This window comes from Rhamphochromis longiceps, linkage group LG8 (assembly GCF_057381845.1).
Source record: "Rhamphochromis longiceps isolate RC_006_pf linkage group LG8, R_longiceps_female_GT1.1, whole genome shotgun sequence".
NCBI classification, from domain to species: domain Eukaryota; kingdom Metazoa; phylum Chordata; class Actinopteri; order Cichliformes; family Cichlidae; genus Rhamphochromis; species Rhamphochromis longiceps.
The window spans coordinates 28265603-28291857 of NC_140564.1; the positions used below are offsets into that span (position 1 = coordinate 28265603).

Consider the following 26255-nt stretch of genomic DNA (forward strand, 5'->3'; position numbering starts at 1 on the left):
ACACACACAAAGTAACTCCACCAGAGTGCCTATTTCGGGTCACTTTTGCCGGTCCAAGCCCGGGTAAAGGAGCAGGGTTGGAATTGTGACATTAAAAAAAAACAATAATTGCTAAAAGAAATTTAATTTGTAGTTCTAAATAAACTCTAAATGCATTTAGGACGTTTTTTTTACTCACTTTATGTCTCTTCCACGATGTTATTTCTCTCTCCAACAATGTAGGTTACAATTAGATTAGCATGACCAATTATGCAAATTAGACGATGACGTCATTTAGCGACTTCTAGCGACTTTTAGGACAACCAATAGCAATTTTCCTTACTGAGGAGTTGGCAACACTGATCTATGGTACTCTATTGGAAATCTGGTGACTCTGGAGGCTATTTGAGTACAGCACACTTAATGTTCAAAAGAAGACGTTTCAGATGACTAGAGAACTAATGGCATGGTGTGTTATCCTGTTTGAAGCTGAAGATGTGGCACACTCTGATCATGGACATGGTCAGCAACAATACTCAGGTAAGCTGTGGTGTTTAAATTATGCTAGGTTGGTGCTAAAAGAATGTTACAGCAGCAGTCTGAAGTTAATAAAGGGCATGGTGGATTCATACCTTCATGCTGAATGCACCTTGCCTTCATCTCAATGTTATAGCAAATTTTAAGACCTGGCCTTTTTTCCAAAACGCTTTCTGTTGTACAATATTGGTGAGCCCATGCAAATTGTAGCCTCAGTTTCCTGTTCTTAGCAGATACGAGTGACACATATATGCTGCTGTAGCTCTTCTGCTTGTTTGATGTGTTGCACATTTATAGAAACTCTTCTGCATCTTTGGTTGTAATGAGTTACTGTTGCCCTTCTGTTAGCTCGCAGCAGTCTGGCCATTCTCCTATGACCTCTGGTAGCAGCAAGGGTTTGTGTAGAGCTCTTTGTATTTAACACGCTTAGGCAGCATTGGCAGCTCTAAGAGGAAATACTTTAGTGTGCTTAGCTGAATTAATTGTTCTTAGCTATAAGTGTTTTCTTATTTGGAGTATTTTTTTCTTTTTTGGGAGGATTTAACCGTTAGATTAGGTATTTGATAAAATACACATTAAATGCCAATGAAGATCCATCCATCCATGCATAAACACTTATACAAAACAGGGATTATTGGTATGAAATTATATGAAATTATAGTACACTGGATGTTGTCACCTATCACAGTAAGCTGGCAAAGTCTTCACATGCCATAGCTTCACATTGCCTCTCTGACATTATACATCCTGTCTGTTACTACTGGAAAACGGACAAACAATCCCTTTCAGTTTCCTCTTAGCGTTTCCTGCTGTCAGCTGAGGGGTCCAGGCAACACCCTTTTCTTCACCCCTCTTGGATTTAACCTCAGCAGGGTGGACCGAGTCAGCTTCCTTCCCCATAAAGTGGCTTTTAGGAGGAAGGGCTGTGGTGGTGTTGGAGAGGGGGTTGGGTTGGAAAGGCATATTTATGTTTTCATCTTCACCCTGGAAAGAGAGGAAAGGAGCCATTGCATGCATATTCCCTCTTGCTCACTCTTTCTCTCTGAATGAAAATCCTGGGGTGGGGTTGCGAATGATTTTGCAACAAAATGCAGGGGAGGAAATGAACTGGACGGTACTTTACTACTATATCATGTGCACCTCCCTTTCCCCTCTAGTGTTTATTTTTTTGGAAGATGTTTTGTGTATTTGTGTGTGTGGTTAAAGATATCCCGAGGAAGGGTTTCTAGTTTGTGGTCATAGCTCCAGGATTTGGGGGTTATATTCCTGAAACCCTTCATAAAATTTGTCCAACACAGACAAGCTCAATATCCAGCAGGAAATGACCTCACTGTTGCCAGCTCCCATCCTACATCCAGTATGGCTGATGTGTTAATTGTCACTGAGTCATGACTGCCAAATACTTCAGAAATTTCCTGTGTCGATAAAGCTGATTCATTTTTGTGGTACGATATTGTACAATAAAAAGCAAGATCGTAAGATAGTTAGTCACTCTTGTACAAATATATGACAGAATAAAAGGATACAAGCTCATATGACGCCAAAGTAAGGAATTAATTGAAAGGTCAAGAAGTGTCTCCACTATATCAAATTCCTACAATGAATAAAGGCCACCATCTCTACTTCTGTAATCTTAAATATTGATATCCTACATGAACTGGCATTTCGAAACTCCCGAGGCTTACCGATCTTTTTTTCACATATTACATTTTGGAGCTTTGCTTGAGAATTTGGGCCATAATGCTAGTAGAGATTTCCTGTCGGATGCAGAAAATGAAAAATGAGTACTTCTGACTATTTAAAGGTCTGATTCACAACAACATTTACTTTACAAACCAAGCAAGCCTCATGTTGACTGGCAGTGGTTATAGCCACCAGCACAATAATGAGCCATTAAGCCAGCCATTCACAAACCTCAGTCACTATAGCCATGCATCACCAGCAGACTGTTAGTTTTCTTTTTACTTTTTTTGCACAATTTGTCCTTGAAGCGGAGAAATGCGCAGCCATTAAGTGTACAAGTTTTAGACACTGGAAAGTTGGTGCAGAGCATTAAATCTTTCAGACTTGCCCTGTTTTTCATTAACCTGACAGCACCCTGATTACTTTTTAATAGTCTCAACACAGGATAAGTGTGTTTGTACAAAACTGCATAAAAATACAGACATTTACATGATTACCACATACTGATGTCAGAAAGAAACAACTATAAAAGAAACCTTGGACTTGTGTAGCCTTTTGCTCGACATAGAAACTTGGAAATGACAAATGGAGTATGAGGACAGAGTATGCAGACTGGCAAGGGAGTATGAGAGGCAAGAAGAGGCCATTCAGATGGTGGAAAGACATGCAGGAAGCTCAGAATATCTCCTTTAGAGAATATTTGATGGGGGTGTGGCTTCCACCACCACCTCCACCACTGGAGGTGGTGGTGGAAGCCACACACCTAATAGGCAGCTAAGAGGCAGCTCCTTCATACCGTCAATAGTCAGTCCTAACAACACATTACACATCAATCGATTTAAACACTCTATTGTAAGTAGGCCTACTGTCCAGTCTTGAAAACATCAGGTGGACCCTGGCTCGCCATTAATCCTGAATGTTGGAATAAAGCTCTCAATATTAATGTCAGACTAACCTCCAAGTTGCTGATGAAGACAGGAATGTTTCATATTCCATGTTGAAAGTGGTTTAAGTTTAGCATTTAAGTGAATTTAAATGTAATTTAATTGTAGCAACACTTATGGATGTCAATATTTCGCTGCTTAACTATAATATTTGACAGCATAGAGAATGTTTCAGAAGGCCGCTAAACCACAAAGAGATTCAGAGAGTGACGATCAACTTCCTTCCTCGTATCCAGGAATTTTCTGTCGAGCATGCAAATGGCCAAGAAGTTTTCACAAGGACCACACACAGTGTAATACAGCACCTCCTTTTTAGGTAACGGGTTTATTTACATGGGCACTATATGTATCAACCACCTCAAAAAAGGAAAAACCAAATACATGTGCAAATAATTACTTTCATATGCTTGCAAACTATTTAAATTGTTGAGGCGTTTTGTCTGTGAAGACTATGAAGCATTTCTAGAAAAACAGGCAAACAATCCCTCCTCATAGATTGCACGAGGATTCAGCTCAGAACCTCAGTAACAGAAATTCACTTTCTCCCATGCTGTTTCCCACCTGCTTCTAAAACATCTGACGTCATCCCAGAACTGTCAGATGTAAAGAGTATGTGAGTGATGCAGAAAAACAGCATGACTCTGCCCATTTTTCACCCTGTGCTTTACGCTGTGCACACAGAGAAAAACAGAGATACTAAAATAACACATGCAGAACTTACACAAACTTATAGTGATCACTAAACCCTCCTGCTCGTATAGCATTGCATATCAAAAAACATATTTACTTTTTTTTGGCGTGTTTTACATTGACTTAAAATCCAGATTAATTCATGTAGCTCATGTAGGACTTACTAATTGTAACTCAGCAAATAGGAATTAAATTGATATGATGAAATTCCACCTTCTGTAAAGTTCTGTTGTTCTGTAAGCTTAAAAGGTTTAAAAGATGGTAAAAACAATAGTAGTGAGTGGATGTGTAAATGTTTTTCCGGACCAACTCCAATCCACTTTGTTGAAGGAGGGACTTGTCATCTCACTTCACCTTCATAAGCATGCACAATTATTTATTCAGCCTCTCTTTTGCAACACTGAAACAATGTTTACCTTTAACTAACTTTAAAAGAGTTACCAGTAGCTGTATTTATGCATCCTATCCATACAAACGGAATATTTTGGAATGATCCTTCTGTTAACTGGACTACAAAGCTTCAGTTCTTGCCTTTTCTTGGAACACACAAAGACAGAACTGTGTTTGACCTTGATTTAGCCGAGTCAGCAACTTGATTTAGCTAACTAAGAGAAAGTATGATATCAGCTTTTGCTAAACTTGCAGACTGATTTTGCCCCACATCCTCCACAGTGTTGTCTTGCTATTAAGGTCAGTTTTCAAAACCAGTGGAGACATGAGGAATGACAAAGTTGAATATTAACTTTTTAAATTATCTCATAAAACGTCTGGCAGTTCGTATCTCGCTCAGGCCGCTTATTGAAGCAAAACAAGGATAATGTGTCCTTTACTTCCATCAATATTATCTTTAGGCTAATAGAAACTTTGATATCATTGTGGCCTATCACATCGCCCGTGTACCCCTAGACAAACTGATTCAGTTGTTTTAAGTGTAGGTGTAGATATGACCCTTGACTTCAAAAACACATCTTGCGCAGCAACCGAATGATGTGTCTACATGTGAGGCATACTTACATAAACCCAGGATAGCCTTTCAGCGGCTGTAAATACACAACCATGCAAGTGTAAATCATGGTGTATCTTACTGTAGCAGTGACCCGTCTGATATCTTGTTGAACGGTTGCCTTGACACATGCACATGCAAGCACACGATAAATGCAAATACACATGGATAGACATGGCTATGGAGCTTGTGGCTGTGCAAACCACACAGTGAACTTTAGACATGTTTTGAGGGGTGTATTTATAAATGGCGAGCCCACCCAGCCTGTCATGCTTCAGATGCTTTGGGTGTTACCAGAACTGGCACCAATAAAGGACAGCAGCATTCCTGAAGCTCTCAACACTGGAGGCAAAAGGGCCAACTATAGCAATATTTGGGGTTCTTTATGGTCTGATACACAAGGTTTCACACACTAGTTGGAGGAATTTGTCATCCTATTCAAATCAACACTTTTTGTTGGAAAAGGTCACTCGGGGCATTTTAAGTGACTGGGCGTGTCTGCAGCGTTGACTGATCTGAGTGTATGTCAGGTCACAATGGCAGGATCATCCTATTTAGCATGTCCAGAAAATAGCTGCTCTCTCTCATGCGCAGCCCTCTCTGTTCTAACACAAACACACACTAAGCAGACTTGGGTGGAAGTCTCCAAACCCTAACCCCGTGCAAACTTTCCATTCTCCAATCTGTGGTTTAAAATAAAAAAACATCTACTAGCTTGTTTTTGGTACGCGACACTACATCAAATAACACACAAATAAATTACAACAGCTTTAAGATTAACAATTTGAAACCACATATGAGAACGTGAGAGCAGAAACTGAAATGTTGTGGCTTGTGATTGCCTGAGCTGTGAGTCATAAGGACTTTTTTCTTTTTTTTTTTTAAGGTCAAATTAAGTTTTTCTTCTGTTCTAAATCAGATTATGCTACCAGATCAATCCTAATAACAATAATCATAATCAGATATTAATATTTAAAAAAAATCACATTTCATCTACATCATTATGCATATATCCAAACTAAGCTATGGATCTACCTTCATATTTATGAGCGAGAGTTATAATATTGATCTTCTCATTAAACTCTTGGCAGGAACATGGATAATGTCAAAATATATTTCTCCAATTATTTTGAACTAATTGTCAAAATTACATCTCAGTGCAAAACTGAAACCCCTTCTGTGTCAGTAGGGCACAGACCATTCAGACCAAAACATGGCAGCACATTACAGTAAGTGCCGCCATTTAACCTTAATTACTTTATCACAGACACTGAAAATGTAAATGAGTATATTAAAGTCCTTCCGAATACTCTGCAGGTGATGTTGTAATTGGTGTTGTAAAACCTAAGGGGAAATAATTTTGCTTTATAGGCTGAGAGAAGATGCCTTAAGTCAAAAGAGTGCAGCAAAGAAAAGCAAACGGTGGATCTCAGAGTACAAATGCCCACAGAGAGTTGCGGTGGCCAACAAAAAAGGAAGAAAAAGAAAGATGGAGGTAGCAAAGATCATCACAAACCCCTCAATGTGAGACAGACTAGTGAATGTGATTCTGATTCTGTCTACAAAGGGAATCATACTTGAGAGCCTTATTTATTATTTTTGCGTCTGTACATATAGAAACCTATCCAGTTTAAATGATGATACAAACCCTTGCATTAACGTCATTTCAGATTAATGCTGACAGCACTAGTGGGAACACAATGAATATGACTGCACATTTACGCCGACATCATCCTAGTGCAAAGACAAGTGGAAGCAGACAAAAACAACAAGCACGCATGCTACAAACTTTACCCGAGTCATTTAGACAGCCGTTAGCACATGATTCTCCTTATGAGAGTATACCCCAGAAGAAGCGTATAGTATAGCTTTTATTTTGGAAAGAGCCATTTCTCTGTAATAAACTCTCTTTTCTAAAGATGAGTGATTTCTCGATCAACTAGATTAATTATTTTATCCCTTTGTTGTTTCAGCAACATTAAATTTAAAAACTGTACGTTTGAGTTAAAATATATATTTATAATTTTAATAAATGACAAATTAAAAAAGCATGAACATTTTTTGTATCGAAAAAATATCGAACCGTGAATTTTGTGTACCGTTGCACCCCTAGTAGACAGTATGATTTACAAGTTCAGTTCATTTCAATTCATATAGTGCCAACTCACAATAACAGTTGCCACTATATGGCACTTCATTTTGTAAGTTTGGCGGGTTTTTTTTGTTTTGTTTTTTGTCTACAGTAATAGAAAGAAAGCATCAACAATCAGACGACCCCTATGATCAACCATCTGGAAAGCACAAGTTGGATTAAACTCCCTTTTAACAGGTAGAAGTCTCCAACAGAACCAGGATCAAGAAGTGGTTCCAATTTGCTGTGACCAGTTGGGTTCCTTCAAATGTATCATTTATCAGTCAGTTAGCTACACACATTTCTACAGAACCAAAAGGAAAAACCAGAAAAACACACAAAACAGCCAAAAGGAAAAATTTCTCTGTAAAAAGAATAGAGCCAACAGATTTTGGTTGTTATGAAGACTTGGAGTTTTAATTGTTGTTATCAAGCCAATTAAAGTACTTTAAGGAGCTTTGAAACCATGTGGTTATGCTTTGACTAAAAACCTAGAACTATATTTGTAGCTTCCTCACTTCAGGAACACAATGCTTATATTAAAAGTGAATGTGTAAATATGTGAGTAGTCAAGGATATGGCCCATTTTGAAATTATATTCTGTATGCAGAGTCTAGGCTCAGGAAATTAGATTTTAGGAAGCAGATACTCTTTATTCTTTTTTCTTGAACTTGTCCAGAAGAGCGTCAGCAAGTTCAGGTCACAAGTAATAGAATAGAATAGAATTAGAATAGAATTCAACTTTATTGTCATTGCACATGCACAGGTACAGGGCAACGAAATGCAGTTTGCATCCATCCAGAAGTGCTTTAGTGATATAGATATATTACAATATATATTAGCAATAATATAGATATGTGAGTATATTACAGAAATGGGTCTATTATGGTATGTTATAATGTACACGGTATGAAGTATGTTGTGAATATTCTATAACTATAAGTATGTACAGGCTGTAGTGAGTACAAGCTATGTACAGGATATGAACAGGATATAAATATGAAAAACTATACAGAATATGAAATAAATAACTTTACAGAATCTGAGATATACAGCTATACAGAAATGGGAACTATGCAAGTTGTAAACAGTTGTAGGATTAAAAATTATCGAATGTACAGAATGATTATTTACACAGAGCTATACAGTAGTGCAGTTAAGATAAGTGAGGGTGTAGATAGTTTCTACAGAGGCTATATAAAGTGCTAGTGGTTGTGAGTGGTGGTTCAGTCCATGTTATTATTGTGTTTGAGGGTACAGTTGTCCATTGTGGGTGTGTGTATGTTCAGTCCATGAGTTTAACGTGGGTCAGATGTCAGGAGGCAGAGTTCAGGAGTCTGACAGCTGTGGGGAAGAAGCTGTTCCGGTACCTGGTGGTCTTAGTCCGGAGGCTCCTGTAGCGCCTCCCAGAGGGCAGGAGGGTGAAGAGTCCATGTGATGGGTGACTGGGGTCTTTGATGATTTTCCCAGCCCTTTTCAGACACCGCTTCCTGTAGATGTCTTTTATGGCAGGAAGTGGTGCTCCGGCGATGCGCTGGGCAGTTTTCACGACCCTCTGCAACGCCTTCCGGTCCGAGGCAGAGCAGTTCCCGTACCAGACTGTTATACAGTTGGTCAGGATGCTCTCGATGGTGCAACGATAGAAGTTCACCAGGATGTCTGAGGACAGGTGGTTCTTCCTCAGAGTCCTCAAGAAGAAGAGGCGCTGGTGAGCCTTCTTGACCAGCTTGGAGCAGTTGGTCGTCCAGGTGAGATCCTCGGAGATGTGGACTCCCAGGAACTTGAAGCTGCTCACACGCTCCACAGCCGTCCCCTTAATGTGGATGGGTGGATGTGGCTCAGCATTCCTCCTGTAGTCCACGATGAGCTCCTTGGTCTTCTCGGTGTTAAGCAGCAGGTTGTTTCTGTCGCACCACTCAGCCAGACGATCCACCTCCTCCCTGTAGGCGGCCTCATCGTTGTCACTGATGAGGCCAATCACCGTGGTGTCATCTGCAAACTTAATGATGGTGTTGGAACCATCAGCAGGTCTGCAGTCGTGGGTGAAGAGGGAGTAGAGGAAAGGGCTCATCACACAGCCTTGTGGTACACCGGTGTTCATTGTGATGGTAGATGAGCAGCGGTTATCCAGCCGGACATGTTGGGGGCGGTTGGTCAGGAAGTCCAGTAACCATTTGCAGATGAGGGAACTGATACCCAGGTCTGTCAGTTTCCTGATGAGTTGTGAGGGGTGCATCATAATAAGCTCATTTATAATATAGATGCAACCAGACTCTACTGCAGGAGAATGCATGAGTAGACGAGGATAGGAAGCACTAACCTGTGCAAAAACCATAATCACTAACTATAATCAGGTGAAGAATGGGTGCTACTCTCTTGTGGGTTTCTAAAAATGAAGAGAAACCACTTCATTACAGTGAAGGAAGGGAGAAAATTTATATTTTAACTACTTGGAACTTTGAAATTGTGTTAGCCTTTGTGGGAAAGTTGCATTCTTTATAGCGGTGAGCTGCTGCCCTGTCTGCTCCTCATTACTGCTTTAATGATAGGCCAGGTAACTGAAGCAGAACCAGCTTCAAAAATTCAACTTCTGTGTTTGCTTTTCTATATTTGCCGTCTTCCTTATTCCCTTCCACTCTCTCCATTTTACTGCTTTTTTATTTATCAAGTAATTTTTTCTCCATTTCCTTCCATTTACCACGCCTGTTATTAACATCTTTTGGCATAAAGCCTCAAGACAAAAATTTCAGACAGCGCCATTCTTATCGGAAACAGCTTGTTAGGTGTGAAGCCCCTTTGCTGTGTGCCACACACCTAGTTACAGCCTGCCTACATAACGTAAAATATTTGGATGAAACTGCTGGAAACTGCGGCATCAAACAAAGCCTACACTGTTCTGCTCACACAGACACAAGGGTGGCGACAAAGAGCACCAAACATAGCGTGTGATGGGATGCAGTGTATGGACATTCGCTTGAATCCTCTTATTTCTCCCTCCACAGTTTACTACGTGCATTCTCTCAGTTAAGGAAAATGTCCTTGTTTTACCATGTCTCCTCCTCACTCTTGGACATTTCCTCTGTTTCTCCTTTCTCTACTTGCCTTATAGTGTTCTTTCAGCCTCTTATGCTGAATCATTTTCATACTGGCTTTCAAATTTTTTATATGCCCTTCTGCTAAATTCACAAGCTCATCAACCCTCTTCAAGACAGACAGATGCCCTCCATTTAGCCTCCCTCGTTCTGCAGTTTCTCCGGAGAGCAATTTTCTAAAAAGCTCTTAAAGGTTCTTCCTGTCTGTAAAGCTCACAGCAGCCACTCCCACAGGATGGATTCTGGTCTGCGGATGAAGAAGAAATGTTTGTAAATATACCTTACATCACAGTTGCTTCATGCTGAAATGTCATTAATTCTCACTGATATAACTTGTTAATAACCAGAGTGGGAGGGCGGTATGATATCATTTTGGACGGTGGGGGATTATTGATTGCGCTCATCTATTTCTTTCATCACTGCAGGCAGGTAGTGAAAATTTCACAGTTTGTCACACGTAACAGGTCTTTGTTTGTCTTTGCAGACAGCAGGCATTGAGCTGCAAAAAACCCTACACCTAATAAACAGTAAAGTAGCACTTCTGTCATGCAGGCATTCACTTATGCAACAGTTCCCTGTCTGCAGACCTTCTAAGGACAAGAGGAGACAATGCAATTTATTTCCTTTGCTGGTGCTGTTATTATGATTATGTTTCTGTGCACAGATCCAGTTCTCACTAGGATTGCTGAGCTCTAAGATTTCACAGCTGTACTGTCTGGTTGTGAGCAGTTGTAAGCTGAGGGAAACAGTATGACGGAAACACATCTGAATGTGTGCATGTCTAAATATATACATGTGGTAAATGAAAATAGTCCAGTTCCCACTGGCTTAGAAATCCTGAAGATAACCAATATTATATTTACAGAAAATTCTCTGTGCACACTATATGTACCATTGAAAAAAAATCTGTTTACTTTATCATTATGCATGAAAACCAAAATTCATAATTGTAGATATGCATTATATAGGTTATATAATCTATATAATGCATATCTGTGTAAAACCTTTATATCGGCTTCTTTCTCTCCGATCTTTTAGGAGATAAATGAAAAAGAGCTGAGTGCACAAAACATTAAAACTTTGCATATCATTTGTTTGACCCTGAATACTTTGCATGCTTCTGAAAACATGCAGGACTAGTTTTTGATGATGCTTCAGTGATTATACACCTGGTCAGCCAGACAGTTGATCGGATGGAGCTGGCAGAGGTCCGACTTCTCACAAAGTAAGGGACATCACCTTATATTACCCCACCATACTCTCCTACACAGTGAAACAATTGCAAACATCACAGTGATGAAGCTTATGCTCTTTCATATGCAGCTGTCCAGGGGACAGTACGATGAGGTTTTCCACTGCAGGATCAGTGAAATCCCATCCCTAGTGCAGCTGTGCCCTGCTGTCCTCAGTGGCCAGGATCAACAACATAGGCACGTGATGCCCATTCTGGGTAAATGAGAGGAGAGAGAGGGAAGGAGGCACTAAACCACTGAAGGTCTTCCTCTGCTTCTCATGCTGGCTGGGAGCAGCACGCAGTGTGGTAAGAGGTTTTGGGTGGTCACCTTAAACAGTGAGTGAAAAAAACTGCGTTAGATAAGTGCAAGTTCACCGCAGCAGCTTGTTTTACACACAGAACCAGAGCGGGAGAGATGATAGCACTCGTACAGAGAATTAGAGGCATATGGAACTGAAAGAGATACATTTGATTGCTACATCTGGTAAATATGTTTAAATATATCAAATTCTTAACTGTTCAGGTCTGACTTGGTGTAATTGTTTTGGTGCACTACTGAATAAAATTGGTGATCTAAAGTTCGAAAGGTTAAAACAAAAAACAGTAAGTATAGTCGACAGAACAATCCACAAAAAGAAGAGTTAAATACAAAAGGCCTACTAAGAAATCTTATCAGTTACAGACCTTACTTTTGCTGACTTTGTCTCCTTCTACTGAGGTAATTGTGCATTCCCAGCTGCTGCATGCTATCCTCTGTACACACAAGATGAGGGCATATAATTGCCACAGATCCACGAGAGCCAGCAGAGGGCTAACTCACAGCTCTGGGTACTCCTCACGTGGCACATACACCTGACATGGCATCATGTGATGTACACATACTAAAAGAACATCATAATCAAAGTAAGAATGGACTCTAATGGTAGGGGCTAAATATGATACTCAGGGATTTGACAGAGGCTGAAGAAGTGTCCACTTGGAATTCCACTGAGACATTTTTACAGTTCAGCTCTGTGTGCGCTGCCAGAATTGAGAACCATATGGCCATAATTTTCACATGCCTACGCCACTTATAATATCTTGACACCTCTACTGAATGACTGTCATACCAGTGACCCACAGTTTGTCTCTGACACAACCTACAGCGCATCCCAGGGCCCCGAACAAGGTGGGAAAGGCAAAATCTTGTCTAGCAAAATGAAAAGTTCCCACTGCCTCTATTTATGAGACCGTTACGCTGCCAGAAAAGATAAATGAAATTCTCTCAAGTTTGCTGAACATGTTAACAATAGCGGCATTCTACTTCAGTCCAAATTTGGGAAAGAGAGAACAATTTGAAAGCTTGTGAGGAGCTGTCAACCACATGCCTTCGGCATTTTAGACAGAGGGGGAGGGCGCAGAGGTTGGAAAATGCCTCTGAACAAAAAAGCCATGGTTTTAAATGCCTTTCTCCGCCTTGTACTGGTAAATCTGAATCTTCCTTGGCCTTTTGTTTGGCCAGTGTAAGCTGTTAGAAAAGAATTCAGACAGGGTTTGTGCAAAAAAACCCAGTAATCTATGGTCAAGCGTGTGATGCTGGCATGGTTGCATGGTGCTTGAATTGATACTGGCACTATAGTGTGCTCAAGTGAGTAGAACTGATTAAAAAGACCACTTGTCAGGTAAATTTCCATGAAGTACACAGTTTAGAAACAACAGAACAGCTGATTACAATATGAACCATGCTTCTGCTCTAATTCTGATTAGACAATCTAAATGCTACCAAAGATGCGTTACAGTACTGTGTGCACCTCACATGAAAACATGCCTTTGAAATCAATCTGATATCTTGCTGGATGCACTTTGACCTTTGGCAGCACTCAAAGACAATGTAAGACAAGGGGGAGTCGGGGCTTTGTACGTGCTGGATGTGTGTGTTTTACATACCTCATATCTCTACTGTTTACGGTACACATACTTGCAAGATTAACACTGAGTCACTGGAGCATCTTTTTATTAGGTAATGAAAAGGCTGCAGTTTAAAGAGGATGTTTAAAGGAATGAATAAGCTTAGGGGAGTGTTTTAAAAACCATGTGGATGAGAAGGAATTCCAAAGTTTGTTTCAGTAAAGCTATAAACTGTTTCACCTGTTTCAGCTCTCATACTGTGCTTGCGTTTGTAAATTCTGAACTTTATAGAAGAAAAGAGCAAAAGCTTAAGGAGGACATGTATGGCCAAGAAGAATATGGGGTCAGTCTGTCTTCAGTTCCACTTGTACAGGTATCTCCTCTTGGAGACAACGGTGTCTGTAAGGCGGCAGATTGTACAACAGAAATGACACAGTCACAGAGTCCATCTGGACTCTGGACCCAGTCGCTCTTCCAACTCTTGTTCTCATGCTGCCAAGGCACAGTGCACAAGTCTCCCATATGCAATGACAGACACCTCTTTGTGTGAGACGACAGACTTTGAGTGATTATAAAAAAGGATAGCTCGAGAACTGCGATAAATGGAACATTTATTATGAGGGATGAATGGAAAAAGGGAGGCAGTGTGACACGGCAGAGGAAAATAATCTAAATGCAACTGGAATTATACTTCCTAAATTCCCTTTTCCCTTTCCTAGCTTTTGGTATTGAATACAGTTTACACATCAGTTAGCCACATGCCTCATTTCACACCTACGCCCCTAAATGGCACTAGCCCGTGGAATGCAGGGTTCTTTGTTCATGATTAAGGTCTACATATTGCTATGACCATTACGTGCATGATAATGAGTCACTGTGTAACCATCTCAAGTTTCTATCATTCATTTTTTCTTCCTGTCTTGCCAAGCTGCAGTTTCCCTAATTTGGGGCAGAGGGCTGAGTGTGAGATTAAAACACACACGCCCAGTCTGAATAATTCAACTCCTGAGTCAGCATGGAAACATTAGACTTCATTCCTCTTCTTAACCATTTAACCAAAAAAACAACTAGAATTACAACCACCAGTCTAACTGTAACCTTATAGAACAGTGGTGACCAATTCACAGAGTGCTGAACTGCTTAAAAAACATATCACCAGTAAAGGTGCATTGCTGTCCTGCAGGTAATGAAAAGTCAAGGAGCTTCACATAAGAAAATCTTAAAGACTGGCTTTGTGTTTTAAAAAGTACACATAAACAGTGCAAAGACTTTAGCATCTACAGCATTAGCACTAAGCTAAAAATACTTCCTCTACATAAATGGCACAGATCTTAATGTTTTGATGTGACAGACAGAGAGGCTGCTTAGTGTTTCCTCTCCAGGCCTCCCCTCGTCTGTCCTTTCCTGCCCTGGCCTGCCCTCTCCTCCGCTCTGCTGAATGCCACACAGTGGCTCCAGTGGAATGTGATGACCACGGATTGAACAAAGCCCTCCATTCATGGCCCCTCGTCCCACTCTGGAAGTTTGCAACTGGGAGCCTTGATCACAGAGTGGGGGATGGCTAGAGTCCATCCACCCCTTGCCCATCCTGTCAGACACACATTGCCCTTCCCTGTACCACCACATGATAGCCAGCCACCACGCAAACCAAATCCATCCATTGCATTTAATTTTCTTTATTTGCAACATTAATTAAAGTAGATAGATATCACTCACAATGAAAATGCTCAAATGCATACTAGGGTACATGTAACCCTCTTAACTTCATCTTTTAAACAGTTAAAAACAAAAGCAGCTTGCAACGTTTCTGCTACAAGTGTTTTATGTGATGTCCTTTTATGACAATGAATAATTATCTGTGCACTTTGGAAAGAAAGCAGATGGCAACAAGTGCAATTCCTTTTGTGCCAACCACTAACAGCCATAATGCCTAATGATGATAGATCAGTATTTCCCATCTTAGAATGGGTTGGGTATAAAATAATGTCAACTTTAATGCTTTTTTTTTTGTTACCCAGGACACAAAAATATCTGTTGCCTGGATGTCTGTGCATCTCTGCTTCCTCTGTCTGAGTATCTAATACAATATCCATCTGCCTGCTTTATGGCGAGGACATAGAATGCTCTTTGCTTCAGACAGTTGCAGACATCAGACTGCAGATACAGTAGAAAGTTGCCATGCAACTCCACACAAACATGCACATGGCAAAGAAGCATCTTAATAGGTTTGCATTGCTATGCAACATTTAGCGTACTGAATAAGCTTCACAGATATAGTACAAAATGTACAATAGTATACACAATAGGCATAAATGACACCCTGTCAATATAATATAGAGCACCGTTATTTAGTGTAAAGAATAAAAAAAAACAATTCACAAGCTTCAGTAACAACCTTCTATAATACTGTAATAAGATCAGGTTCATATTTTATAAGTACATAATACACAAACAGACACACACACTGCAAAATTATATCACCATCTTTGTACTTTGACAAGATAAAAACAACATGAAACATGCAAAAACTTCAAAACACGATAAGTGGAATAAAAAAAATAAAACTTAATACACTTACATCTAACATACATCTAAATAATACTGACCAAATAATACTGACCACTTGGCAGCATCACATAAAAAAGGGACTATCAAATCTACTAAAAGCCAACTTGAACTCTGTTTTAAGAAGGCCTAGAAATTTTGTTAATATCACTGAAGATATTGGAGACAGGGTGTATTTTCAGGTTTTCAGATTGCAACCATGATTTTTTACATTTATTTGGGTTATATTTGTATAGAATAGTCACAGTAATGATTATCTTGGGGTGCTGAGATGAAAGAATAGCATAGAAACTAAATTAAATTGCAATCAGAGGCTGGATTTCATCTATAGATTTAAAAATTTGTTACATTTTTGACCCACCACTACAAGGAACTGCTTTGACCCCTCAGGTTATAAGAGCCTAAATAATCAACTTCACTCAACATCATGATACCACTGTTACCAAAGAAGACAAACTGGAGGACTCACAATATAGAAGTACAAGGATGAATGTGTATTATGGCTATTAGAAGAAATCATTAGAACACACAGAAACACTTCCTTGGGTGACTACTGACAATCTGTGATAAGCTCAGGAGGCTCCTGTGATTTTCCCACCTGGATGCTCCATTACCACAGTGGGGGATCTCTAATATTGTCATTAGATTTAATGGTTCATTACATCTTCTGTATTGTTCTCCAGGTGTGGCCGCCCTCCTCGTAGAAGGATCCATCTAGAATTCATGAGAGGAAACTGATGCCAGTATAATGGCCTGCATAGTCGGGCATAAAGACAGCTACAAGTCTAGTTTATCTGTTTGACCCAGCAGTCAGGAGTGTAAGCAAATCACAGGAAAGCACCTCATATCAATCTTGCCAATAGAGGAAGCTGTGGTACAACCAGAGGCTTGGACAATTGCCAGGTTGACATCAAAATAGGTGTGGTTTGAAGAAGTGAAAGCACTAGGGGCCCAGGGAGGGAACAGGGAACCTGTTTTTTTTTTTTTTTTTTTTTTTTTTTTTTACTAATTAGGAATGTTTAGAAAACACACCTGACCTCCTCACGTCGTCTATTCTTACCCAATCAAGAGAAGGTCAGTGGTGGAAAGGAAAGGACACGACCTTAAGGGATTGTGTGTGGTGAAAGGGGTGTGTTGCTACATATAGTAAGAAAATAAGAGAACTATCACCAAGTTTGTTTGTTTGATATTTCTCTGTGCAAAGTTTAAAAAGTGCCGCAATTATCCGCTCTGGTTGTGAACAGATTATAACAATGCTACAGCATCCTAACTTTGCAGGACATAGTTACAAAATGTCTCAGATGTGCAGTTGGTTGTGGTTGTCCACACTCAAGCAGAAGGATCAAGTTCTTATTTTGTATCTCCAGCTATTTTGGTTGTCGGGTGTTTGAAGGAGGACACTGGTATCTGCACAGCTTATTAAAACCGATCTCTGAATTCGGAGCACCGGAGCATTGTATGTCTTCCAGTATTAATGTTGCAAAAGAAATAATATCAAAGTACATGTCTACATGTGTGAAGCAGTGAACGCTGACTGCAGGTTCAGTGTATTTTTCTACCTGTCCAGTCCAATTTGACAATTCACTGCCACTTTCATTGCAGCCAAAATGAGAAAAATTCAAGGCTTGGACACCTCTGCCAAACCACAGAACATAAATTAAAAAAATTATGACACTATAATTTTCCTGCTTGTCATTTTTTCCCCACAGCAATATAGCTTGACTGCTAAATGGCTACTACTATATACCACATAAGAAAAGGAAACTATTTCTTAAAACTTCATACTATGACTCAATTTAGAAGCTCTGTTTTATTAATGGTTTTATACTGCTGAAGATTACAGCCTTCAGTTCTGTATCACTGTACTCTAAGCGGAGTAGACAGCACACTTGCTCCCTCAGACATTTCTACTGTGCAGTAATTAACAACATGCTCTCATGGGCCACATGGCAGGAGTATATATAGGCCCCTCTTACATTGCCTTCATGTTCAGAGGCCAGTGGGGAGCTTCACTAGGAATCGCTTTTCCAGGGGACACTTGCAGTTCTATCCAGGGGAGGAATTTCAAACGCAGGCGCGCTTTTCGTGCTTTTCTGGGGTGTATTTATAGTGGATGAGGTCAGGGCAGTAGAAGCGTGTGGGATGGCCTTCTTCAACCTAGCCATGTTAAGTGATGCCGCAGGCTGCAGGGGTGGAGCAATGGTGCGCCATTCCATTCTAAATCTAAACCTGTATGTTTATGACAATAGTAGCTGAGCACGGGCTGCAAAACTGCACGTGGTGGCCACCAAGACCTTTCCAGTTATAAAGTGGGCAGGTCTTGGAGGAGGTTCCAGGGCAGGACATATAAACCTGCAAGCCAATCACAAATTCTTCATTAATGAGTTTGAGATTTCATTATGTGATCTCTAAAGTGGGGTTTGATGGATTTGTTTGTTTTTTTACTTAAAGAAAAACATGTCAAAAAAAATTTGTTCCCAAAAAACAAATATTAATTAAGCTTGTCAGTACAGTACACCTTAAATACCTGAGTACATAGATCAAATTCAGACTGGACCCTACTTGGGGAGTTACACTAATTTACTTCCAGATTGTAAGGGTACTAACTTCTTTCATGTAATGAGGATAAGCTAACTAAATGATTGCTGCTACAACAGTATTTAACACAGCATTCATACATAAAGGGACAGCAATATAGATGTTATTCTCTACAAACATGGAGTTAGAAAACATTCTGTGCTTGAGTCCTACATTATGAGTGTGTAAGTGTCAGTAAGATGGAAAGCTGATCTCACTGAAAGTTGCTGGTTAAGTATTATCATACAGCCAGGGAGGATGAGAAAGCTCTCTTTACCCGCCATAAACTCTGCCAAGTAAAGTTTTAAAATTATTACAACATTAAATAATTAGCAGTAGATTAAATAACATGGTGGTTGGAAAGACCCCAAAATAATCTCATTCAAAGATTTTGTTCAGATCACACTTCTATTGTTAAGACAGAGCTAAATAAATCCTGGTTACACCTTTCCTTGTCCCTGTGGAAACCAGGCTATCATCTGTCCAGCCCTACCCCCTCAGAACAAATTAATGTAAACGATACTCATTTCCAATGGTAGGTAACACAACACAGATTATTATTCTTTGCTACAGGGGTTTGTGTGGACTCTTCCTGCGGCATGAATCATTAAACAAGTAACTGCAATCAATACAGACAGCTTGGTTCTCAGGGTGACGGTGAGCTAATGTGTGCATGCATGGAGACCAACTGAAGTTGACTGCTTTAAAAACAGAGCTCCGATTGCTTCCCTTCTATCGAGGATTTTAATGACAAATGGCTTGATTAAGCTACAGAAAGTAATCGATCATCCGTAAATAAATTCTTTAAAAACTGATTGGGGTGTATTTTGAATGTTTATCTTGTTTAATGAAGAAAGAAGAGAACAGGCAGAATGTGGAGAGCTGTAAGTTATCAGTGAATTAAAAAAAAAAATCACAGTTCATGGTGCTGAGGGTTTATAATATAGGCATCTATTTGCTGTGTTGTTTTCACTGCATTTTACTTTTCCACTTTAACTGTGTTCCTGATAAGCTGTGCCTGTATTGGTTGAAAAGTGGACTGGAACTTTGTAAAGTCACAGGAGGTCAGTAGGATTTTATAAAGAAATCTAATAAGAAGAAACATTACAAACACCAAAGTTACATCTGTCCTGTGGACACATTTTGTAACACTGGTGCATTTACTAGTCCAAAGAAAAGCACCTGGTCACTATTAATCTGAAAATCCTTGGCACAGTGTTGCAGTAACCCATGGCAACTGCTTCTGTGTCAACAGAAATCTTGAACAAGGCCAGCTGCTGCTGTCCAGGACTGTGCAACACCATTGGTTGGCTGAATGAATGACTTGCTAACTTTTCTATTATGCATGCCAGTTTACCTTTAGTGCGTTCTTGAGCTCATTCTCAGGTAAACAGAGCTGAGAGGCAGCTGGTCACAAGACACTGTCGAGCAACTGACAAGCGTTCATCTTGGTAAGGCAGTTCTTTGTCTACTTTGATGCTTCACCTTAGTTCTGATTTTATTTTCCACCTTCTTACTCTAATGAGCCATCTAAACACGTTTTCTTTGTATACTTAACCAACCTACAGAGTTTGTAAACTGCTTTAAATGTCTGATCCAGGTAGCTAATATGAATATGTAAAATATTCAAATCAGTTTGAGAACTTTTTTCTTTACTTTGACTCAGGACCAGTAGTACCACTTTGAACCCTTGCAGGCTTCGAAAAATGGAGTTGATTGGATCCACTCTGACAGCAACATACGCTCGGCCAAAAAGCAGCCACTTTCTCCCTGCCATCTCCACTATGGCATCCAGCTATCGAAACCCCCAGGCAGCCCTGGTCATGAATCCCAATGCCAGTCTGTGGAGGACAAACAGCTATTACAAGAGCAACAGCACTATCCCATCCCCTTCCATACAACGAGAGAATTTAGATTTGGTTCGTGCCAAGACGGTGTTGTACCCATCCAACAGGAGTGCGCTGACCACCCGCTACACTCCAGATGACTGGTACAAGTCCAACCACAACAACTACAGGGAATCCGAGTCTTCCCGGAAAAGCGCAGAGAGACTAAGAAGAGACACCATCAGGCTGATGCAGGATAAAGAGCAACTTACCAGACGAACCCAGGAGAATACCAGCAAGAACATAGGAGAAAGGCTCAATGACATTGTCTTTTGGAAGTCTGAGCTGAGCCATGAGATCGACAACATGGTGACAGAGATAGCAGCTCTTAATGAGGTCAAAAGGAGGCTAGAGAGAGCCTTGGCAGAGACTGAAGGGCCCCTTCAGGTGAGGCTGGAAGGAATATGTTTCAATGAGCTACTTTGAATTTTTTTTTCACGGATGCACACTAATTTTGAGTGATATTATTTGAACATTTAGCTTGATATTTTTTATTTGTTTGAGAGAAAACATGACATAACACTGGTCATACTAAGACTGAGTGCACGCATATTATCAATCATCCATATTATGCCAGTTTTAAAGCAGTCGTCTGTTTGGTTGTAGAGACAGTTTTTGCATGATCCCTTGCAACCCTTCAAAATGACGGTGCTTTCACTGGGTCAGTCCCATAAATAGGTCATCCTAGTGCCCTGTTCGAATGACCATAGTCCCCCTGAGAGAGTTAACTTGATCTGGCTTTATATCTGATGACAGGGACACCTTTCTAGACCAATATCATGTAGCATGAGACTTTCTTAGAGACTTCTCCAGGTGACTGAAATTGGAGTATGATCCAAACATGTTGCAGAACTTAGTATATGCACACCTTGATATTGATATAAATTGTGTTTTTCTTTACAATCATATTATATCCCCATCTTTTGGAGTGTCACAATCACTGTTAAATAAAGAAAATGTTCTTTATGGATTTACCATTGCATCTTGCTTTAGTCAAAATAAAATTTTGCTAACAGGTGTCTCAAGAGTGTCTGTACCACAGAGAGCGGCGGATGTCCATTGACCTGGTACACGATGACGTAGAGAAAGACCTCATAAAGGTAAAATGAAAGATCAGTGTGGTTATATATATATATTTGGGACTCATGAGACCAATATTACTGCAGAAATAAGAAAGTTGTTATATTCTTTCTACCTGTGCTAAAAAAGGAGGTAGAAGTTATAAAGTCATGTCAGGAAAGGATGAGGCGACATCTGGACAGAGCCATTGCTCAGCTAGCGTAAGTCTGACAATCTGACTAAGACTGTGCAGTTTGACATGTGCTCAATTTATAAAAGTTTTCATTTCTGTTTTACGTTATGTGATTCATTAGGTCAAACCGAGCAGCTCAACATGAGTTGGAACGAGATCTGAGTGACAAACTGACAGCGCAGAGGATAGATCAAAGGTGTCACCATTTAAGGAACACATCGGATGGTATTGGCTATTACAGAGGAATTGACAGACTAGACCCTTCGTGAGTATAATTATATATTTGAATATCTGAATGATTCAATTATATTCGATGAAATACTTGATATTGCTGTCCAGAATTTGTTTACGCTTGCATGAAATGATAAATTGTTGTGTCCAGATAAATATATAAAAATGTTAAGCAGTCTTGAAGCATTACTGTATATTGGTGATTTGTTGCAAGTGAGATGTAAATATTTTATCAGGCGATTAAAAGTTAATAGTAATGCCAGGAACATAGTGAAGCTGCACTTACGCACACCAGGGCTACGATATACACTCACTGGTTACTTTATATGGTGCACCTTGCTTTTGCCTTCCAAACTACCTTAATTTGTAGTGCTATTGATTCAACGTGGTGCTTCCAACACACTGAGATCATATTGGATTGACATCTGGTGAGTCTGGAGGCCATTGTTGTGTTCAAGAAACTAGGCTGAGGTGATCTGAGTTTTGTGACATGTGTTATACTGCTGGCAGTATAGACTGACACTCTGTGGACACGGCCAGCAACAATGCTCAGGTAGGCGGTGGTGTTTAACTCAGTTGGTATTAAAGGGCCTCAAAGTGTGGCAAGAAACCAAAACACCATCACCATCAAACTGTTGATATAAGGTAGAAAGGATAAATGCTTTCATATTTTCAAATTCTCACCGTACCATCATGCAGGAGAAACCAGTTTTCCAGTCTTCTATTGCCCACTTTCAGTGAGACTCTGAGAATGGTAGCCTCAGGTTCCTGTTATTAGCTAACAGGATGGCACCCAGTGTGGTCTTTTGCTGCTGTGGCCCATCTGCTTCAAGGTTCCACATGTCAAGTATTCAGAGATGCTCTTCTGCACACTGTGGTTATAATGCATTATTATTTGAATGAACTTCCTATCAACTTGATGCAGTCTGGCCATTATTCGTGGACCACTGACACTAACAAGGCATTTTCATCTACAAAACTGCCGCTCGCTGGATATTTTCTCTTTCACATGTAATTCTCTGGAATTTCTAGAGTTGGTTGTGCGGAAACATCCGAGTAGATCAGCCCATCCGGCACCAACAACCACACCATGTTCAAAGTCACTTAAATCACCTTTGTTTTCCATTTTGATGCTCGGTTTAAACTTTAGCAGATCATCTTGAAAATGTCTACATTCCTAAATGTACTGAGTTCCCACCATGTGATTGGCTGATTAGTTTTTTGTAACCAGCAATTGAGCAGCACCTAGTAAAGTGGCCAGTGAGTGTAAATGATGACTATAAGTGTCAGCTTTACCATGTTCACCATCTCCCGTTTGAATACTAGCAATTGCTAAAACAAACAAACAAAAACTTTATACAATTTTCCATAATTGTCATTCCCAATAAACATTTAAGTAACCACAACTATTGCAACCTAACAGGGACATGAATGCATGTACCTAAGACTTCAGGGTAAATCTAATGTCTAACTGTACAGTTATACTACAAAAAACCCAAACCATCATATTGTGTTCTTTATACTAGCTCACTTCATTTTTGTACCAGTTTTCATGCATTTTAAGCATTTAGGTTGAAAAGTTTTTCACTAAGAATGGTACCTGAAAGTTTACTAATCATAGTAATTCTTTGTAATAGACTTACTATATAATCTGGTTTATTATGATGGGCCCTTGAAGGTTTTCGTTTGCTAACAAGCCCCTGCCTCTCAAAAGTTTAAGAACAATAACAATGAAATTTGGCTAAAATAGCTAAAAAGTTTTGTGATATCTGAAAAACTCTTTTCCAAATGCATCATGTTCAAAACCAGTGGGAGTGTTGGAACATACTGTAAATGCATCTAACTGTTTCTCTGTCAGAATCTCTCTGCCTGACTCGTGGTCCAAGTTTACAGATGACAACATCCTGCATTCCCAAAGTGAGCGAGCTGCCTCCCACAAGCTCAGGGATGAGATAGAAATCCTGCTGAACGCCACTTCCAATGAAATGTGGAACCAGTTCAACAATGTCAACGTAGCCTTCACCAACCGCATATCAGAAACCGGTGATGCCAAGAACAGCTTGCAAACACACCTGGCTAAGGTCATCACCTTTTCTGCATGGTTTATTTCATAAAAGACAATAATATCTTGATAAGGTTATGTAACGGGGACATTTTTTTATCACTGTATTTTAATCGTAGTGTAATGAATTACAGCCTGTTCCTAATTTTATTCTTATGTTGGACTTCGTTCTTGATTATTTCACAATGTGAAATAGATTATTAAGAAAAGTGGTTTCAGAGGCAATCATATGGTTTTATTTTAGGAAAAAAAAGAAAAAAATCCATTCCTTTTTTCTTATTGAGTATTTAACTACATTTGCCACTTATAAGGAAGAGATCATGTGTCTGTACAATCCTTTTCCCCGCTTCTTTCTAAAACTCTCTATCTCCATCAGCTGTGCAGATTTGCCCTCTATGGTGGATTATATGGATTATATTTGCAAAACATCCCTGTCAAAGGAGAGGAGCTGTAGTAGTTTGTTCATTGCTTGTGTCACATTCTGCACTTTATCCCATTGATTTCAGGTTGCCATCGAGAGCTGCTGGATAGTTCGAACACTGACAGGAGTGATATGAAGCACAAGGTCTTCAATAAACCTCACTCACTGTTAGCTGTAAAAAGTAGCGATTGGCTGAAATGAAATTATTTCAGATGAGGTTAGACAGAGCAGGCCACTGTGCATGTGTGTGCCTGTGTTCAGCTGACTCAAAGTCTGCAGCTTTGTACATGATCCTTTTTATTGAGATTCTCACATTTTCCCCTCTTTTGGCTTCGGGTCAGCCTTTCCCTTAATTTCCATGCCTAACTCAGCTATGCTTACATGACTGGAACTCTCAGCGGCTGCATCACAATTTGTTGTCTTTTGTCTTTTCATGCAGACTCTACAAGAGATCTTTCAGACTGAGATGCTAATTGAGTCAATAAAGAAGGCTCTCAGAGATAAAGAGTCCCCATTAAAAGTGGCCCAAACGAGGCTGGAGGAGAGGATCCGCAGACCCAACATAGAGCTCTGCAGGGACAATCCACACCACAGGTAGTTTGTTCCACATTTCCAAATCAGATGTGATTTCAGATGTTATTAGATTGTTCCTCCAGACAAAAAGGTTTTGAGTTTCAGTTACTTGCACTAAGGGTGAATAGAGAAAGAAAATCACCAAACCTTCTACATTTGTGCTACAATCAGCAGACACCAGCTGGTCATGGTGAAGGACAAAAAGCTGTCTGGTTTTAGGAGTCAGGAATGGTAAATGGACGGGTTCCCATATGGTGTTTTTCTACTCTGAGTACTCAGAACGCTTTATACACGTTGCCGCATTCACCCATTCACTCCGATTTATACAAGCACTTTTTTCTATGTAAGCACTGTCTGTCTAAGGCTACGTTCACACTGCAGGCAAAAGCACATCAAATCCGACTTTTTTGACCCTATGTATGACAGTTTGAACAGCACAAATCCGATATTTTCAAATCCGACCTGGGTCACTTTCGTATGTGGTGCTGAATCCGATACATATCTGATGTTTTAGAAAGCGACTGCTGTTTGAATGGTCATGTCGCATTAAATCCGTCTTTTACGTCACTGACACAAGACAGACGCCAATTATCAGCGCCAGAGAAGACATTGTGAACGCTTTCTGGCCATCCAGTGTAGATGTCAGTGAAACTATTGGGAAGACAACGTTGGAGAAACGTGAATATTTTATTTGTACTGTATAATCTGCAGATTCTTACAGAAATCTGCAACTATCCTTTGAAGCACCGCTCCTCTCTAAAACAGCAATAAGGATAATTATTAGGCCATATGTAAATAACAAAATAACTTTAGAACTTAAAGCAAAATTGGGAAACGTAAAGTCCAAAGTCTTTATATTAAGGGCCATCAGTCAAACAATACTGTTTGCTCTGGGTCTAAACAGAGCGCGTTGTGTATGACGTCGTCTTTTGCACATGCGGGCCGCTTTGAGGGTTCACACTAGAGCGCGTTTGCTGTCACATTTTATTTGTAGTCTGAACAAGCAGACAAAAAAAATCGGATTTGATCAAAAAATCGGAATTGAGCATTAAGACCTGCAGTGTGAACGTAACCTAAGATTCACACACATTCATACTCCAATGGACGTAGGTGACCTGCCTTACCTCCTGAGCCAGAACCACACCTAAGAAGGAAAACTGCTTTCTGGTGGTTGATATAACTAGTAATTATGTGGTAATGCATCTCAGGCTATTTTGCAATGTAGTGTGTGCCTTTTGTATGTTACAAATTACTTCAAGGAGTGAAGAAAATTATGCAAATATACCATTTCTCAATCAAGAATCAAATCATTGACAAAGAATGCACTGATTTCCCTGATTTTAACCGGCTGCTATTTGAACTTTTAACTTAATTTTTAACGTCACTTTTAGTTAATCAACCTCATTGAGTGACAAAGTGTAATACCAGTGAATTACTGCCAAAAATGTTTTTTAACTTTGTCATTTGATACATTTTAGAGGGGTTTGGCCTCTCTGTGGTTTAAATGA

The 26255-nt window shown here is 39.9% G+C and overlaps 1 protein-coding gene across 7 annotated transcripts in view; it reads left to right on the forward strand.

The window, feature by feature from the left end:
• Window positions 1-365: 365 nt before the first annotated feature.
• Window positions 366-26255, forward strand: part of tekt3 (tektin 3) — a 31335-nt gene continuing 5445 nt past the window's right edge. The window contains exons 1-9 of one of the 7 annotated variants that reach the window (XM_085416883.1): window positions 366-519; window positions 11194-11284; window positions 11383-19773; window positions 19989-20595; window positions 21225-21308; window positions 21418-21488; window positions 21582-21725; window positions 23550-23772; window positions 24614-24768. In XM_085416883.1, the coding sequence (XP_085273009.1) occupies window positions 20029-20595; window positions 21225-21308; window positions 21418-21488; window positions 21582-21725; window positions 23550-23772; window positions 24614-24768 (1244 nt within the window). In that variant the 5' untranslated portion in view covers window positions 366-519; window positions 11194-11284; window positions 11383-19773; window positions 19989-20028. Of the gene's footprint in view, window positions 520-11193; window positions 11285-11382; window positions 20596-21224; window positions 21309-21417; window positions 21489-21581; window positions 21726-23549; window positions 23773-24613; window positions 24769-26255 lie in introns of all 7 variants that reach the window. The other 6 variants (XM_085416885.1, XM_085416884.1, XM_085416886.1 and 3 more) reach the window with 6 other exon arrangements.